This window comes from Sesamum indicum, linkage group LG8 (assembly GCF_026168435.1).
Source record: "Sesamum indicum cultivar Baizhima isolate 11 linkage group LG8, ASM2616843v1, whole genome shotgun sequence".
Classification (NCBI taxonomy): domain Eukaryota; kingdom Viridiplantae; phylum Streptophyta; class Magnoliopsida; order Lamiales; family Pedaliaceae; genus Sesamum; species Sesamum indicum.
In genome coordinates, this window is record NC_142664.1 from 27,774,859 (window position 1) to 27,793,567 (window position 18,709).

Below are 18,709 nucleotides of genomic sequence, written 5' to 3' on the forward strand. Positions count from 1 at the left end.
TGCCTCAAATTTTCAAAACGGCTTTATTAACACGAAGAGCTGTTCAACCCTCCACTTTATTGTCACGTCCCATAGTAAATTATAATATATATAATCAATACCTCGTAAAAATAATAAATTCTAAATAAAATATTATATAATACTAGTATATTTCCAACCAATCTTTTTATACTGATTATATCGAAATTCAACCATCTTTCCATTCTCTTTTAAATAACTAAATTTTCTACACTTTTCATGTATATATTTAATTTATCGAATAACTCATACGAATTCGTTTTATTAAACCCCCAAAATAAATACCGTTCTTAATAATATTTATAATTTAAATTATTATAAAAATTTTATATTTTTTTAAATATATTTTTTTAATATTTTTATTAATTTCTATTAATTCCTCGCTATTATATAATATAATTATGTATTGAGTTAATAGGTCTATGTGAATTGACTTGTGGAGAAAGATGTCTATGTGAATGGTCATTCACAATGTTGATTGTTCCCAAGAAGTATAGAAATTATGCCATAAAGAGAAGTCATACAAGATTATGAAATCAAACTCCAAATTACAAATTCTTGAAATTACTAACAAAAGAAGAAATATTATCATTATTAATTAAAATTATGACAAAAAACGACCGCTTGACAACTAACGAAAGATAATATTCAGTATCATTTTATCAGATGCTTGTATGAATATGAGTTGTAAAAATCTTGAATTGATATATTATTCAGGAAATAAATTATTAGGAGCGTAGTTTATATTGGTTTGAGTATTATAAGAAATTTAAGCTTAAATTATAATGAGTTTTGATTAGATTTGTGATAATTACAAATATTCTATCGTTATTTTAAAAAATTATAAATATATTTTTAAAATTAATAGCCGTGTAACAAATAATTTTTTTGTGATATCTTAAGATAGAATATATTTATTAATTTAAAAAATAGTTATAATTATAACAAAATTTAACAGCCCTTATGTAATTTAAAAATGAAATAGGTAGAAGTATTCAAATGTATAGCTATACCGAAGAAATAAATAAATTATGGTGGAAAAAGGGATGATTTTTTTTATTAAGATAAAGCTATGAAGGTGGCGTGTTGTGCTCCGCTGCTTCAACCCATCAAAGCCCAAGTCGGAGACAAGTCCTTGTTTTGGTAAAAACTATTCTTACTGATAAACTATTCCTCTACTTCTACACTCCGCGATCTGAAAAGAATTCTCAGCGCAAAAATCCGTGTTCTTTGTTTGTTTTTTTGGGTCAATTTCCCAGCTGTTATTTCTCCATTGCCAGCCAACCATTTCTTCACTAGGCCTATCAGTGTTTTTTCTTTGCTTCGTCCGCCGACAATTATAGATCTTTCGTACACAAACAAGAACCCCGCAAAAATCCCATTTCATTTGATTATTATAATTGCTGTTTTCCATTTCTGGCTCGAGATCGCTAGACCCAGTATATCTTTCTACTGGGCCGGAGGTGGAAATTTTACAGACAGACATTGGAGGCGGAGGGAAGAGATAACCGACTTGTTTAGAGTGAGTTTTTGTTGTTGATGAGGTGGTGTACAATGAGAGTGTGATAGCTAGGATTCTGGGTTTTGTTTCTTTATTTGTGGAATTGTAAAGATGGCGGCTGCGACGGCGGCAGCGGCGGCGACGGTGACAGCGGCGGAGGTAGGTGCAGCTGTTGCTGCGACGTCGGGTTCGTACAAGGGGATGTCATCTGACAATGTAAAAGGATTGGTTTTGGCTTTATCTTCCAGCTTTTTCATTGGCGCCAGCTTCATTGTTAAGAAGAAAGGATTAAAGAAAGCCGGTGCTTCCGGCGTCAGAGCTGGTAACTTTAGACTTCATTTGTAGCTTTGTAGTGCCTGCATTTTGATGTGGTTTTCAGGGAGTTGAAAATTCAGGGAGGTCAGGTGTTTGATGTATTGTTTCGGGTTGCTGAATTAAGTTTTCTTGAGCAGAATGAAGTATTTTTGTTCTTGCTGGATTATTGTATTAAATTATGGTACTGTGCTGTGATTGCATTTAATGGTCAGGGTCTTGAGTTTTCTTTACTTGCTATTCTTGGGTGCTGGTTAATATATGTGATAAACAATTCTATGCTTGCTGTCAAGATCAATGCTGGATCCGGATCTGTTTACAGGATATAGTGTAGACAACATGCTTCAGGCTTTATCATTGCTCCGGAGGGACAACTTAATGGGCTGTAGTACCCTTGATAAACAAGTTGGTGGAATCTTGAATTGCTTTACGGATGTAGTTGCCTCATGTGAAGCATTTATATTCATATGTATAAGCCTATTGTTTCCTTGTTATAGTCTAAGGCGAGAAGTTAGCCAACACCAGACCATCTTGCTGTTTTTGCCCTCGACTCACCATTTTTTTTGAAGGCTCAATTTGATTTCTGGAAAGTGAAAACCATTGTTCTTTTCTGTATTAAGTTCCCTTGAAGCAGGGTCGGTCAGCTTCTATAAGTAGCTTGCCTGGATTTGCTGCTGAAGAAACTTTGCTTCTGAATTATAATAAGTGCTCCTTCCTATTTAATGAAACCTTTCTTTTGCAAATTTTTACTTGCCCATTTGTATTTTATCTTGGAGATGCTGATCTAATATCTATGAGACCGATCTGGAATATTTATTAGTTGATGAGAAACTAATCTAGGTTTTATGTCTTAATACCTATGCTTGTTCTCCTGTTTTTATGGTTATTTGCTCTTTGCTTGAATAAGTCAAGTTCTCTTTAGAATCTAGATTTTGATTTGTCTTATTCTTTCTTCTACAGGAGTTGGAGGCTATTCGTATCTATATGAGCCACTATGGTGGATAGGCATGACAGCAAGTGAGTTATCACCTCTATTTATGTTGAGTAAAACTCATGTCATGTTGAGTGGTATTTTAATAGAACAACATGACATACCCACATGGCACATTGTAGAGGGAAAAAAGAAACTACAATAATCATCCAGTGGCTAAATCCACAAGGATTGGTCTGTTCTTTCTATACAAGTTACTCACTCTTTACTTAGTGGGATCATAGAAACCTGGAGCATGTGTCTCTTGTTTAATGCACCAAGTTATCGCATGACTCCTCTTTCTATATTTAGATTAGTATATCATGCTCAAATGTAACAGAGCAATGTGAAGAATCAACTGTGCAATACAATTGCACGATAAAGATGAAGTTGATTATTATTTCTCATTGTAGTATGTTGGGTCATTGTTTGTGTCAATAATTCTTTTGCCTTGTGGAGCACTGTGGGTAAGCTACAGGAACTTAACAGGGGCACTAACAAAGGTGGGGAGTGTAGTCCATGCATGATTTCTCCCATTCCTGTATCTGACTGAAAAGTTATTGAGACAAAGATATGATGTTGCTGGCCAAAGCTTCTATAGACTAATAGGTGTCCTGCTGACTGTGATTTGACATTATGTTTTTCGTAAAATCTAGAAGTTTTTGAAGATAAAATCTGAAATAACTAACCTAGAAAGGTATGGTATGGTTATTGTTTAGCAGTAGAGGGATCTTGACGAAGAAAGGGAGAGTCAGCATTCTGATTTTGGTCCGTTTGATTGAAATGTAGGAAATAACTTAGAACAGGAGACCTTAAAGTTGCCAAATCATCTACTAGTCCTTTCGGTCTGTATTTATTACCAAGAAATTTCATCAGTTCTTTGGTTTCTTGAGCATCAGTACATGTGCCTTCGTATTTCAGTATTACTTAATGTTTCTATGGGGTGAAAAAAGAACACGTGAAATCTGACAGGAGAATGTGGCCTGTATAATGTATTGCTGAATTGCACTTTCTTTGACGCGTCTTTGTAACATTTCACAGCTTAAAATGTCCACTCTGACTGGAAAGTACCCTTCCAAATAAAATATCAATTGACTACCCTTAGAATCCTCATCTCTGTTTCGTTATTATTCTCAACCTCTCCCCCAATCGATAAGTTCCTTATTCAGCCAGTTTTCTACTTTTTATGTTTCTTCGCTTTGTAATAATGGGTCAATGAAGTGCATTCGCTTGTTCCTATGGATAATTACATAAACCTCCTCCTTTAGTTTCAAAATTAGAAATACCTCCTTCTGGCCTAGGGAATTTGAGCAATACTTTCTAATAAAGTTATCAAAATATGTGGGGAAGTATTGCAAAGTTTATAGAAAATAAGATTCCATTTTGATTACTACCAGGACGCTGATAGTTAGCCAGAGATAATGGCAAGGGAGGACTCTTATTCTTAAACCACTGGAGGCTTGTCTAATTATCTATAGTAAGAAGGGAGGAAAATGTAATTATTCCTGTAAGATAATTAAATGTGTTAGGCATAGACAGTTAATCTTTGATTAAAGGTTCTTCCCCACTACTGATTTGGTGTTTTGTTTGCTGTTGTGACAGTGATTGTTGGAGAAATTGCAAATTTTGCAGCTTATGCATTTGCCCCAGCCATTCTTGTTACCCCTCTTGGTGCACTCAGCATTATTATCAGGCATGTTACTATGTGGGAGACCTTAACTAATTACAGTACCTTGTTTTGGTTACTGATGTGTACGAGTGTATTGCAGTGCTGTACTTGCACATATTATTTTACGGGAGAGGCTACACCTTTTTGGTATTCTCGGTTGTGCTTTATGTGTTGTGGGGTCTACCACAATTGTCCTACATGCTCCACATGAACGTCAGATTGAATCTGTGAGAGAAGTTTGGGACCTTGCCACTGAGCCAGGTCAATTTCTGATCCAACTTTCTAGACCAATCTAGTTTATTGTATTGCAGTATTATTCTATATTTTTTCTGCTGAGCTTAAATGATCTTGCATCTCCTGCAGCTTTTCTCTTATACGCCGCACTGGTGATAGCAATCGTCTTCATTCTAATATTTCATTATATTCCACAATATGGACAGACGCATATATTGTTCTACATTGGTGTTTGTTCACTGGTTGGATCATTGTCGGTAAGTAGTGTGCCCTCTTCAGTTTGCTCCTCCTTCCATCCTGCCTTGATACAACCCTACAGCAGATGGTTATTCCAGCAGCTGTCTAAGTGTGAAATCATAAGAGATGTTTTGGCAGGTTATGAGTGTCAAAGCACTAGGAATTGCATTGAAGCTAACATTGTCAGGAACAAACCAGTTAATTTACCCCCAGACCTGGACCTTTGCTATGGTTGTCACTGTTTGTGTCCTCACACAAATGAATTACCTCAATAAGGTAAAGAATGATTTTCTCAGTCAATGAATTCTTCTCCACTCTGTAGATGTTTACCATAGTTAGCTTTTTCAACTTCTGCTCTATGTTGTGCTGAAAATAAACAACTTCTGCTGTACGTTTACTTGTTGCTATTTTCTGAAGTACATCTATCTTATTTAAATACCTTATTGATATTATAATTTAATGTCTCCATATCCTAACATGCCTGGTTTCTCTGAGGTAAAAAGATATATTTTCATTCTGGGCAACTTTTTTGCTTCTCATCTCTGGTTATGGACAAGTACAGTCACTACATTCATCTTTGATGATATAGGTTCTCATTGGTAATAGCATGAAACTGTTTTGCATTGCTCCCCTATTATCTGGTTGATTTTCTTATATTTGGTGAATATTGAATGCAGGCTCTCGACACATTCAACACCGCTGTCGTTTCACCTATTTACTACGTCATGTTTACATCATTGACTATCTTGGCAAGTGTGATCATGTTCAAGGTAATCACTCTGCTTATGGGATCTCAATTCAATTGTTATTTTGATGTTGTCATTAGTAGATGAAGGTATATAACTGGAAATCATGTTTCGGAAGACTGAATTAAGTTGTGAATTCGTTCTAATGGTGATGAGAGAACCTAATAGTTGCGGTCAATGGATCCAAAGTTCAACTCCTTTGGTTATGTTATGCAAAATTGTCCCTTATATATGTGGTCGAATTCTCGTTTGGTTGTGGAGTGGATAAGTAGCAAGTACCCAAATAAGTTAGCTTAGAATGAAATTACTATCACCACAAAATTATTGCTGGCAAACAGTTGTAGGTCCTGATGGTCCCTTGTGATTCTTGGCATATTTACTACCCATGCAATCAATGCACTCTTTCCCCATTTGCCCCATAAATGTCTTTTGTTGTGTAGAATTAGAGGAACTTCTCCGAGCCACACTATGATATCGTTTCTGTTTTGCTATTTCCATTATTAACCCGTCCTTCTCAAGAAGGAGAAGACGATGATGATGTGATGATAATTTCTGATGCATCACCATTAACGATATTCATTTGTCAACAAGAGCAGGACTGGGACAGGCAGAACCTAACTCAGATTGTCACAGAAATGTGTGGATTTGTGACTATTCTTTCTGGAACCTTTCTTCTTCACAAAACGAAAGACATGGCTGATGGTATGAACCCTTTGTGGATTAACTACTAGCTCGTGGTCGTTATAAAACAATGGAAATGTTTTACAACCACAATCTTCATGCAGGTTGCATATCAACAGCCACGAGACTTCCTAAACATGCTGATGAGGAGGATGGCTTTGGCCAAGAAGGCATCCCTTTAAAGCGGCAGGAATCGGCAAGAACACCCTAATGTAATTCTTTATTGCAACTTGTTTTTGTCAAAAGCCCAGCTGGTAAAATCAAGCTCTTTTGGAGAAGAGACCACACCCATGTCATATTGTATTTATCAGATACTGGAATCTCCCAACACAATTTTTTCTTCAAGTGAAAGGGAAGGAATGTTTCTTTTCTTGGCCTTTTCTTTCTTTCCCTTCAGTACTAGAAAATGCTATCCATGTTCTACTTCTGGATACAGCTGGAAAACAATCGTTGCCAAAACTTATGACTGAGAATTGAACTCTATTAATAAATCGGTATAAATTCCCATCATTGGAATATCCATGCAGGCTTTATAAGAGAGTAATGGTTGACACCTTTCCGGTCCTCTCTCTCTGTGTCTAAGCAGAGGACTGTAATAAATTATTCTGGACATCCACCAAGGATTCGGAATTTGTTAAGAAACTCTAATATTACAATTTACAACTTGTGTGCAACAAAATTTAGCATTTATAGACACTGAATCATTGATCTGGCCAATAGCAAAAGCAACAAAAATTTCTGCCTTGAGCCTGAACAAGCCATCCAAGGTTTACTTGTTGATTTGCTTCAGAAGACCCGATACTGATGCACAATGTGTTGATTTATATTCACATTGCTCGCAGCAAGATTGCAGCAACTGGATAACTTTGACACACCTACAGCACAACAACCAAGACAAGTGGATAAGGTATAAGCCCAGGAATATGACTATCTAGAACAGTGTCAAAGTAGTTTGATAAAAACAGCAGATAAAGTCTGAAATAATTCCTCGAAGAGTTATATGAGTACATATATATATATATATATAGCAAGCAGTCCACTTATCATAATGATAGCTTAGGAACATAAGAAATTAGAGTGTGTTCCAGCCAGGGACAGAGTTCAGTCTTAACAAGGTAACTAAAACCATTGACCTTTTTGAATGGAACTCCTAAACCATCTCTCAATCCTCATACCTCATATATCTAACAGTAATAATACCACATCATTTTAAATCACGAACTGCATTTGGACTAACCAGAGTAGTTGTTCATATGATTCAAAACTTCCACAGGCTCATTAGTTGTTCAGCAGAACAACAAAAGCTTAAATGGCTTCTAAATCTAAATCATGATGTATTTTCAGGCAACTCTTAACCTTTACTTACAAACGTTATATATATTTATGTAGAAGTAACCTCATAATTTAAATCATAACATCTTTCAGGTAACCATTGCTAATGCCGTTCAAATGTTTCAGTTTTTGTATGCTCACGTGTTCAGTAGGAAAAAAACAGAGCTGCAATGAAGTACTATCGGAGAACTAAGTGCCTAAGATTATTGAAGCAAGAGCACCTGTTCCTATAGAAATCAGGCTTTCTTGTAGTTCAGTCAATTCCATGAATCCCATGGCTTATCAAAAAATGACTGAGAAACTGAATCTATAGTGATGATATCAGTAAATGTACTAGTACTTTACACGACTTGCATAATTCACATGGCGCAATGAACTGACACACAAAGGAACACCTTATCATGCTTCATATAAAATGATAATTTCAAGAGCGATTAGAGGAGTTCTTATCATATTATCTTATCATTTCAACTACATTCCTAGCCAAGGATTTCATCTTTTGCCTTGAGCGGGAAAATCAACACCCGAAATGAAAACTCTCCCTTCTTCTCCCACAATTACGGATAGATTGATTGCATTTCCTTTGGAAATGTTCATAAATGGTAAACATAACACTGATTCCAACTCTAATAAATTCCTCAGTGGATACACAATGATCACCAATTTGATGACGACCACAAAGACTACAAAATATTTGAACTAGCATACATCCATGTTTCGATCAAAACTCAAAAGAAGCAACATTGGCCTGGATCATTCCTCCAATTAAATGAAATACAAGAAAATAAAAATAAAAATATCAAGAACACCTAATTTATCAAGCACTCTTCTTACTTGCAGGTTTTTAGTAAACAACACGCTGAAACATGGCAAGCAATTCCACAAATTAAAAAGAAACTGTATAGTGCTGCTTTATTTCACAAAGAAATCTGAATGAATTCATCAAAAAAGTTTTAAGTCTGGATAAAAGCTAAAAGCATGGTTGGAAATTTTGAACTTCCAAAAACCAAAGCAAACTACTCAAGTACTAAGTAACCGAGTCAGGGATATTAAACAACCACATTGAAATACAAGACACGCCAGAAAATATTCACATAATATTCCGGAAAGAAAACAAAAACCAAGTAAATAATCTACATAAAAAGGAAAACCTCGAACCGCTTCATGATCCCGCAAGAGAGGAAAGGGTTCTTTACTTCCTTTAAGACTTTTACATACATAAACTAATTACAGAAAGGAAAAATCATACCCTAAAATATAAAAAAGCTTACTTTTGCGGAAGGAAATTGTTCTTGGAGAGGCAGGCTTGAATATCGCAGGCTTGTTTCTTACATGGCTCTTTACTGGGCTGCCCCATTTCTGTCACTTCCCTTCTCCAATTCCCTCTTCTTCCCCTTCTACTTTATGAATTGGTGAGTATTAAGAAAAGGGCAGTCGATCAAATTGCCGATGCTTGGAATATAGTGGAGAAGGCCGATGATTCTTTCAAGTCTTGATAGAAAAACAGAACTTTTATGCAGTAGTCGGTTTGTTTAAGGTTCTGTTTGGATGTGTGCATTAGACACAAATATATATTTTAAAATACGGATAATTACACTCCATTTACGACGTAGTTACACGCAGATATCTTGTAATTTGTAAAATTATATTTAGTGTTTTTGAAATTTATTTATGTCTAATAAATAAATTCTTTTTTTAATAAAATTTTACCGAACTTGCTTATACTAACAAAAAAGAATAAAAAAAATCTATATTTATATTGTTAATGATTTATTGCAGATTAGTTTTATGATCAAATAATCCTCATACGTTTTCACGTATTAATATACGTGAGGAACATATTTTTACCATTATAAGGGTGGTTTAGTCAGAAAAAATTGTTTGATGTACTCTAAATTAGTACGAAGTCAATCGAGGGTATATTAATTTTAATTTAATTGTTTTTGTTAATATCAATAAATTTAATATTTTTTTATAAATATAGGGACTTATTTATTAAAAAAATAAATATCAAGAATATTAAATATAATTTTTAAAATTATAACAAATTTATGTATAATTATATTAAATTTAAAAGATTGTAATTATTTCTTTAAAATATACTAAATTCATTTTTCTAGAATTTTAGTAGGTATGGAGTGTATGGACTTCTAAATAATTGATTAACCCAAAGATCAACTAGAACAAGTGTTGGGGGGGCGGCTCATAAAATAAAAACCTTTTCTTCAAAGCAAAAAGATACCATTTTTGTTCTTACTCTTTATTCTTCCTAATCTCAGGACTCGTCCCAGATACCAATTTCTTGAAATTTTCATGTATACCTCCATGGACGGTTCGATGGGCAGCTTCGGAACTAGATTAAAGCAGGCATCGCTTCTATGGGTGGAGGGTTTCAGGGAGGCTTGCTGTCTTCACCGTGTTGTTATCTACTGTCGCAGGTGCTAAGACTGGTGAAACCCAATTGATGATAATTGCCAACTTCTTGCTTATCCAACCGAATTTTGACCTTGTTTGTATTTTGTCTTTTATCTGTTTGTTTGTTGGTCGCAATGGATGTTGAAGGTCAAGAGAGGTTGCCATCCGTACCGGACAGTGTTTCCTCTTGAATGGAATCATCTTCTTGGGAAGGTTCGTTTCTATCTCAAAACACACACACATGCCATGTCTGCTTGTGTGTCGTTAGAGAAGGAGCAGTAGACAGGAAATGCTTATTAAAGTTTGTATCTTTATTCAAATTTTCTTCTCGGTTGTTTGAGTGATTTTTTATGTTTGATTATATTGCCACATGCATCTTTCTTGTGTCGCCTGTTTGAACCATCTGGTATAAGATAAATGGGTGATCCTAGCGAGGATACTTGCGTCGTGCTTTATGTCATCTCCACTAATTGTATCCTAATGGATGTATCGTAATATTTCGCTCAGAAGTTTGTTGAGACTTTTCTTCTGTTGCATAATCAAACTACAAGGAGCACCTGTCATGTGTGGCATTCTGTGAAAAATTAGGACTTAAGACACAGCTAAAGATAGTTGCAAAGACGAAAGCATATACTAATAGGTGGACAGACTTTTTTATGATACCGATTTATTAACAAGGTGTGCAATGATGTGGTTTTTGCGATTGATTATACTATTATCATGTTTTGCAGCATACTTGTTCTAAGGTCTGTTGTCATTCCCACACTGCAATGGGTGTTGCCTGATGAGTGCCAGCTTATTAATTATCAGGAATCATGTCCTTTTGGGGGTATTTTCAGATTCTATTCCTTCTTACGACTTGGACTGATTCAACTCTTCTATGTGAGTGGTGTTTTTCGCTTCATAATGATCTCCATGGTTTATTTTGAGCTTTGCTTGAGTGAAAAAATTGCAGACAAACAAAAGATTCCCCAATCATTCTGTTTCATGTGTTCTCATTGTTGTCTAAAAATGCACAGGCATTGGGACTATAGATGGCTAAATCCAAGCAATGTGTTTGAGAAGTGCTAATCATTCAAGCATTCCTAATTGTTTTTATGATTTTAATTGCTCAAGTTCTCAAAGAATTTTGACCTTTCATGTTGCTTTTCTTATTGACTAATTGATCAGACTTGTCCAAGAGCTGCCCAAATAAATCTGGATGTTAACAGCTTGAATCCTACAGATTAGATGTAAGACGTTTGTGGCACTGGTATTTTTCCATAATCTTATCTTCAAGCTATAGGCCAACAAGAATGTGGGGTCAATATTGCAATAACAAGTAGGAATCATTAACTGACATTGTAATGACTAAAGCTGCTGCATAATGCCAAGAAATCTCATATGATATGGTAGTGACTCCATTTTATATCACCGTGAATTCTAATTATTTGGAGAACATTATTTTTGCTCTTTAAGATATCTTCTGATGATCTCTTAGGGCTCCTTTTTTTAGCTTGGAATATATAGTAGTTTTGCCTTTTGGTTGTTATTTGAATCTAATTTTGTCACTTATTCAAATTATTTGCTAAGACCATCAAAGAACCTCCTCTTTGGGTGTTCTGTTCATGAGAAGAATCCTGTGCCTTTCTCCCTCTCCCTCTCTCTCTAGACACACACAAAGTCTGCAAGAAGAGCATGCATTATGTGCTGTAAATGATTTCATTAAATTTTTTCAGTGGGTTGACATAGCAATTTTGCAGGTATTCTGGTTCTACCCTATGTACATATCCAGCTTTATTCTAAGCACCCTATGGTATTTTCGCCTCCTTTCTTTTCTTCTACCTGTCTTTTTTACTTTGATTATATTGATGCTCTTCCCACATTTTACCGCCTAACATTGTTGTCATATCTTACCCCAAATATAGTCACGGCCCTTGCTGATACACTATCTGTGGCATTGAAATCTAGAATAAACGTATTCTATATTGTTATCGTGCTTTGTCATCAAATCATCCTCATATTTCGATCCAGGTATAATGACATTGCAAAGTATGGGTTTTTCGCAATAGAGAAGAATGGGGCTTCTGGTTCCGAATTATCTGACAAAAAGGACTCAACTGCATCACAAAATATGTCTGCCAGTGATAAAACTACTGACCTTGAGGGGTATGCCTTGAGTTATCGCTTTTAGACTAATTTGTTCTGAAGAATGTGCTATCCCACAAGGTTCTAAATTATGCATACAAAATTCTCCTGCTGCATTGTTTTATCTGCAGCGTAATGATTGGGATAGCTGAACAGGTCTACTCAGTTCTCCTATTGAGTTTCTTCTTCCTGGAGGTAAAATATTGTAATATCTTTTTATCTTATAATCGACTGCTTATTCCACCTTTATATGAATTAGATAATCCTTAGTTGTTTGCAGGTATATATTACTGGATTCATCCCTTACATTGGAAAGGCATTGAACTTTCTGCTCCTTGTATGGATGTATGCTTATTATTGTTTCGAGTGAGTAGTGATGTCCATGCACTATTCGGTTATCATTTTGGATGCTCAATGGGCTGGAGAAATGTTACACTGACACGTTTCCTCTCATTTTTAAGGTATAAATGGAATTATTCTGGTGTGAGTTTGGACAAAAGGCTGGACTTCTTTGAATCCAACTGGCCATTTTTTGCTGGTTTTGGTAAGAATATAGTGACAGAAGTCTCTTGTTTTTTACAATTTTATCTGGAATTCACTTTGCTGCTTGGACGGACCAGTTTGTTGAGTTGGTTTGCGTTACCAATGATCATTTGAACTATGCTGAAACAATAAGTAATTGTCGACGGAATGTATTTCTCTCTCGTAAAAGATGAAATAAATACATTTTATAGACCTTTTATCAAGTTGACGCTAGTTTATTTAGCAACTCCTTGATGAGACTAAGTGAAAGGTTATAACATTAGATCTACATGTACATTGTTACTGTATAAAAATGGTAGTTTTGAGAAATTATGGTAGAGTGTGCATAACTTTGTCCTTTGATGCATTAAGATAACTTTGGAAACTAGAGAAGAGATAACAGCTTCTGATCCCCATCATTGAATTGACAACTTTTTCTATTAGATGCTGTACGAAATAAGTATGCAGCAAAAATAAAAGACGAACCATTTCTCTTGGAGTGGTTCAGCTTCTATGAGCTTGAAAACATAATTTCATCTTATCTACAGAAAGGGATGATATTTTATCATCGTCTATTATTTTAGATATAGATCAGATATTCCTTTATTCAACGGTCCCCGACTATTTTGACATGCTACTCGTCAATATAAAGCCCGCCAACAGAGAACTATATTTGTGGCGTTTATACAGTTTGATGAGATGAAATGGTTAAATGGGTTTTACTCTGCTGGATGTTCTGGTTTCAGATTTTTATCCCACATTCTCCAATTAATAGTCTATTTAAGGGATTAAAATAATCTTCAAAGAACGATAATCAGGTTTCTAAGACATGTGCTGCTATGAAATGTCAACCATGATGGATATCTATTTGAAAATGTCTCGAGTATTGAGTTCGTCTTCGTGATATGTTTGATGAACTTTAACTCCACAGGTGATACTGAATCCCCATTGCAAGGGGAAGATGTTACAACGTTTTGTGTTGAATCTGTCATCGAGAATTTATCTTAATAGAACTATTTGTGTAGATGTATTGATATTTTACTGATAGAATGTTACGATTGTATCCTATTAGGAAGCCCGTGTATTCTCGCAGTATTCTTTTACTCTCCCCTGGTTAGCTATGGGGTTATGGCTACACTCTATCCATTAGTAAGTGCTCTCTCTCTCTCTCTCTATATATATATATATAATATGTATGTGTGTGTGTGTATCTGAATGTGTCTGCATTCGCTCACTTGTGTGTGCATTGATGGTTTACATCTTCATTTCGAGTTTCTGTTCTTCCAAGTTAGGTGCTTTATGCAGCACCTGTTTTTCGTGAAATTTTTTATGCTGTTTATATCGCCATCGCATCCTGTTTTCATCCAACTTCAAACACTAACCTTTCATTTCCAGATTCTTGTTTAAGTCTGATCATCATGATAATCTGTGCAGAAGAATGACCATATTCTAAATAATAGTGATAGCGCAGAGTCATCTGTTAACATTGTTTCATTATGGAAGCCTAAAAGATACTTGAGATAAGTAGAAGAATCTATACCCGTGAATAGATTGTGAACATGCTGCAGTTTTCTCTCGCTTGTTTTCATTTTCACTAAGAAACAGGCTTGTGTTAGGTACCGGCATTTGCTACATTTTAATTGCATGGCATCATTTTTTGCTTGACCCATTCCGCCTAGCAGAATGTTTGGTAGTGTAACGACTTTTACCGTTCTGTGGTAATTATAGCTTGTCTTTTTCTAGTTTGTTCTGACTGCTACAGGCTCAGAAGCAGACAAAGCCATTGCTTCTCAAAGAAAGAAATGGAAAGGTGCAGGATTGGGAAGGATCCCTATATTCGTCTCTGCTGATTATTTATCGTAAGCCACCACTGCAACCCTCTAGTAACTGTAAAATGACTTGTAAAGAAATTCACATAGATGGATAAACAACCTTATTTACATGATACTCGTAATTGAAAAATATTGTTAGCTAACAGAAGTATCAAATTTAATACGTTTTCACAACGGATCCCTTTGTTCCTAGGATGAAAGTGTTGTCTCTCTTCCCAATGGAACGTCGGCAGCAAGTGGTGCACAACCAGAAAGCCCTGTGATCACCGAATGTTACCGTTCGTCAAAATGGTATGTCTTTGAACACGAACCCAGTGCTTTTGGACTCGTGAATCCAACATGTTTTTGTTGCCCGAATTGTGCTTCTTGTTATACTGTGCGAGACTGGTTCTTGACATCATCCATGTAGGTCAGTTAACGTGATTTTGCATCATGAATATTTGGAAGAATTCGGATCAACAAGAAATCTATCAGTTGTTGGAGATGTGTGTTATTCATCATCTGTATATATAGAAATAAGAAGTGGTGATATAATTATGGGTTGAAATGAAGCAAAGGTTTGATTGTAGAGAAGCACATGGTGAAATGTATAAACATGTTTCTCTTGATGGAAACACTGTCCAATTCTCTACTGTACACTCTTCTTATCTCTTTATAAAAGCTTGCACATTTGAATGTGGTGTGATTTTTATCTTCTTTTTTTTTTTGCGCGTTCCATATATATAAATAGTCAGATGGTTGATACATACTGCTTATTCGTACAAAGTATCGAATGTAGCATGAATCACATCTTCACATGTATTAATGCTGAAGTTGAGAATCTCCAAAAATGAATGTTGCTTGGAATAAATTCCAAGAATTATGACAAGTGTGGGTACTGATTGATCCCTTTTTAGTCCAACTTGTCAACAAAAAACTAGGGTTTTTCAATAATGGATGGATGAATCGAGTGTGTTGCACTGGTCTTTGTCCAGAAATACCAAAAACAAATATGAATCCCCTCCAAGGAGTTGTGCATTGTGGAGAAGTCACTTTCTATGTTTCTCCAGTGGGCTTGCAGTAGCACATACATAGCAGATGAGATGAGACCCAACTTTTGGTGATTGATGGATGATGATGATGATGATGATGATGATATTCAACATCAACAGTATTGGTGCACGTGGGCCGCGTGTCACCCAACTTCATCTCATTTTTTCCTTTCCTTTCAATACGACAAGTTTTGGGTTAGAAATTTATGCACCCATCACAGTGGAGCCAACTCACACGCACACGCACTGCAACGTGCACACTCAACCAGCACAACGTACAACTCATCACAACACTGAACCCCCCCCCCCCTGCTTGGAGTTTTTTTTATTTGATTTTGAATGATTCGGAATTTATAAATATGAATTTTGAAGGGTTTATTAAAAAAATGCGATCTTGATATTGTCTTTGAAAAGAAAAAAATTATTGTAAATGACAAATTGCGAACCCTAATTTTACAAAATAGCAAATTAGCTAACATTTATTCGTTTAGTTGGTAAGGACGTACTACATTTAATTAATATTTTGATTTCCTTCTTTCCGTACTATGTTGGAGGGTAACATGTAAATATCATGTATAGTTACGACGACATGTCCAAACCTGTGATGATAATGAAAATCGAAGCGGCTCAAAGAAAAAAAAAAGAAAAAAGAAAAAGAAAAGTGATAACATTTCATTGCAAGAATCACGGATTAGTGGAATTAATTATGGATTAAACTGCTCTTTTTCACATCCCAATGCACATTATATTTATTTCTAATTAATAATAATAATATGAAGTGTAAAAGTATAATTTTGTGACATTTATTTAATTAGATATATATATACAAATAGTAGTGTGGAAAGTGAGAGCTTAATGTCAAAAAGCAGTTGACCTCCAATTTTGGTTCATGTAGGTATTATCTACCAAAATTTACATCTTTTTAGGTATACAATATCTTTGTCTGTACTTTCCCCTCATTTTCTGCCTTTTTATTATTTTTTTTTCATTTATGCAATAAATAAGTATTTAAATTAACTATAGTATACAACTACTATATAAATATATATATATATATATAAAATAAAACTATATTGTTGGATCAGTTATAATTAAATTATTATATTAATGTCCCGTTATAGCTTATCAGGTCTACGTAGTGACAAGATTCAAATTTCAAACTTTTTATTTAGGATTGAAGTTTTTGGTCACTTGAACTCGAATCCCATCTACGTGTTTTAATAATTTATTATATTTTAGTTTTACCATTTGATATGGAATTATTGATGCACTTTGTTAGATCAAAATGAACCAAGCTCGAGTCATTTAATCTCGTGTGTGATTTATTAATTTAATAAATTGAATTTAAATTAATTTTTACCAATCAATTTAAATAAAATATCGAATAATTTGATTTATTTTTTAACTCTAACAAGGAATCATCCAACACATACCATGATCTACGTGTTGGGATTTTGTAGCAATGGAAATGGTAGGTGGGGGGAAAAGGTAAAGTGGAAACCAGTTTCCAGTGTTTGGTACTAAGTTGATTCGAGGTTGTGAAAGATTGAGGTAAAGCTGTAAGACTTTGCATAACACGTGTTAAATTGTTAACAAGTTTTTATTTTATTTTTATTTTTATTTTTTTAATATGTTCGTTGCACAATACACCTTAAAGATGAAATTAGTTCTATTCGAGACGAAAGAAAAAACGAGTTAAATGTACCATAGTTGACTTCACTTTATATTCGAGATGGAATTAATCGTGTTTGAGGTGAGAATAAAAAAGTTCAAAAAATTGTACCTAGTAAGTATGCCATGACCAAAAAAGTTTATAAAATATCTATTTTATGTAAACTATTTTGATTTCTGAATATTTGGGTATATATACGTCGCAAAATATTAATTAACGAATTAAAGTAAGAAAAAAGATGCAGTTAATACCTAAATTTAAATGTTTAGGAATAAAAGGTAAAATTACGATGATAATAATACATAATAATAATAATAACACCATAAATATAAGGTACGTACCAACCATATATAGCAGGGTATAACGTATTATTATTCGAGTAGTAAAAGTAGGCAAGAAATTGAATTAATAAAAGTTGAGGGGTGGTCCAATCTTTTCAAAATTCAAAAAATTGAGTGGTTCCCGGCAAGATATTCAGGAGATGTGGGGCTACTTTTGCACAAAACATGTTAAACATGCAACACAAAACCAGCCCCACCATTATTGTTTTAATAATAATAATTTTAAAACTATCACTAAAGATACATATCGTGATTTTTTTGACACAACGTAATTCTAAAACACATAATAGCCAAGCAAATTTTGATACGAGTCGAATTGATAATAATTACATATACAAACATAGCGATAATTGTATTTGTTATGATCGAGTTAATACACATTTTTAATCGTTAATTTGGTGTTTCGTCTCTATTGTATTCCACATATCCACTCCAAATAATTTGTAATACACATTTTGCCATCAATATTTAATTAAATTCTCTTATTAAAAAATAGAGGTCCTGATTCCAAATCTAAATTATTCACTTTGGTTCTATTCTACTCCGAAAAGTGCAACATTTTATGTGTTACATATACAAGACATGTGTGAAAATGTGCATGTGATTGTAATATGGAGACAAAAACAATTGTGACATTCAAAGGAAGTGAATTGAAATTTCTCTTTCCATATATACAAAACGTTCCAACTGTTAATTCAAAATTCTATATATTTTCATTCCAATTTTGTGTTATAATTTCTTATCTTCACTATATATCATGTGTGTATTTATACAAATTGTAGTGTATATTAAAGAAAATAATTTATAAACTTAACATATATTCGTTGCACGAATTATATACATATATATACCAAATGGGACGTAAAAAATATTAAAATAAAATATCTGAACCATCAATTTAATTTATATGTATATAATTAAGGGACTAATACAAATTTAATATATACATACATAAAATTCATATCATCCATATACTTGCATATATAAATTAAATAAAAAATACTTTATAACAAAAAGTCTGAAAATTTTGCAGGATATACAGAAAAACAGTACTATCAACAACACACAC

The 18,709-nt window shown here is 34.2% G+C and overlaps 3 protein-coding genes across 6 annotated transcripts; 2 read left to right on the plus strand and 1 right to left on the minus strand.

Moving 5' to 3' along the window:
- Positions 1-1,101: 1,101 nt before the first annotated feature.
- On the plus strand, positions 1,102-6,745 carry LOC105169106 (putative magnesium transporter NIPA4). Its single transcript, XM_011089397.3, has 9 exons — positions 1,102-1,841; positions 2,792-2,848; positions 4,404-4,494; positions 4,571-4,731; positions 4,834-4,961; positions 5,080-5,217; positions 5,619-5,711; positions 6,284-6,389; positions 6,473-6,745. The coding sequence occupies exons 1-9, from the start codon at positions 1,631-1,633 to the stop codon at positions 6,577-6,579; spliced, it is 1,092 nt and encodes a 363-aa protein (XP_011087699.1). The 5' UTR covers positions 1,102-1,630; the 3' UTR covers positions 6,580-6,745.
- An 83-nt stretch (positions 6,746-6,828) lies between these two features.
- LOC105169107 (Cox19 family protein (CHCH motif)) lies at positions 6,829-9,251 on the minus strand. The gene is made up of 2 exons (XM_011089398.3): positions 8,972-9,251; positions 6,829-7,243 (listed from the first exon to the last, which is right to left on the minus strand). The coding sequence occupies exons 1-2, from the start codon at positions 9,055-9,057 to the stop codon at positions 7,138-7,140; spliced, it is 192 nt and encodes a 63-aa protein (XP_011087700.1). The 5' UTR covers positions 9,058-9,251; the 3' UTR covers positions 6,829-7,137.
- Positions 9,252-9,872: 621 nt separating this feature from the next.
- Positions 9,873-15,273, plus strand: LOC105169108 (etoposide-induced protein). 4 transcript variants are annotated; one of them, XR_002287718.2, is made up of 12 exons: positions 9,873-10,138; positions 10,263-10,328; positions 10,847-10,997; positions 11,858-11,910; positions 12,129-12,263; positions 12,374-12,437; positions 12,523-12,608; positions 12,704-12,786; positions 13,837-13,913; positions 14,527-14,623; positions 14,790-14,887; positions 15,006-15,273. XR_002287718.2 is itself a non-coding variant. In XM_011089401.3 (12 exons), exons 1-11 carry the CDS (start codon positions 10,014-10,016, stop codon positions 14,857-14,859), a joined length of 1,026 nt encoding a protein of 341 aa, XP_011087703.1. In that variant the 5' UTR covers positions 9,875-10,013; the 3' UTR covers positions 14,860-14,887; positions 15,006-15,273. The 4 variants fall into 4 exon arrangements, 3 of the variants coding, with proteins under 3 accessions (XP_011087705.1, XP_011087703.1, XP_011087701.1); XM_011089401.3 differs by having other exon boundaries at positions 9,875-10,138; positions 14,508-14,623; XM_011089403.3 differs by having other exon boundaries at positions 14,790-15,273.
- The last annotated feature ends 3,436 nt before the right edge of the window (positions 15,274-18,709 follow it).

What these genes read in the sequence shown, in the direction of transcription:
- LOC105169106 (XM_011089397.3), top strand. Translation starts at nt 1,631, where the DNA reads ATGGCGGCTGCGACGGCGGCAGCGGCGGCGACGGTGACAGCGGCGGAG. An exon ending in GGACCTTGCCACTGAGCCAG is followed by an intron (nt 4,732 to 4,833) that starts GTCAATTTCTGA and finishes CATCTCCTGCAG; the next exon opens with CTTTTCTCTTATACGCCGCA. An exon ending in AACGAAAGACATGGCTGATG is followed by an intron (nt 6,390 to 6,472) that starts GTATGAACCCTT and finishes ATCTTCATGCAG; the next exon opens with GTTGCATATCAACAGCCACG.
- LOC105169107 (XM_011089398.3), bottom strand. Translation starts at nt 9,057, where the DNA reads ATGGGGCAGCCCAGTAAAGAGCCATGTAAGAAACAAGCCTGCGATATT. An exon ending in AACAATTTCCTTCCGCAAAA is followed by an intron (nt 7,244 to 8,971) that starts GTAAGCTTTTTT and finishes GTTGTGCTGTAG; the next exon opens with GTGTGTCAAAGTTATCCAGT.
- LOC105169108 (XM_011089399.3), top strand. Translation starts at nt 10,014, where the DNA reads ATGTATACCTCCATGGACGGTTCGATGGGCAGCTTCGGAACTAGATTA. An exon ending in GGAATCATCTTCTTGGGAAG is followed by an intron (nt 10,329 to 10,846) that starts GTTCGTTTCTAT and finishes CATGTTTTGCAG; the next exon opens with CATACTTGTTCTAAGGTCTG. An exon ending in GCCATTTTTTGCTGGTTTTG is followed by an intron (nt 12,787 to 13,836) that starts GTAAGAATATAG and finishes GTATCCTATTAG; the next exon opens with GAAGCCCGTGTATTCTCGCA.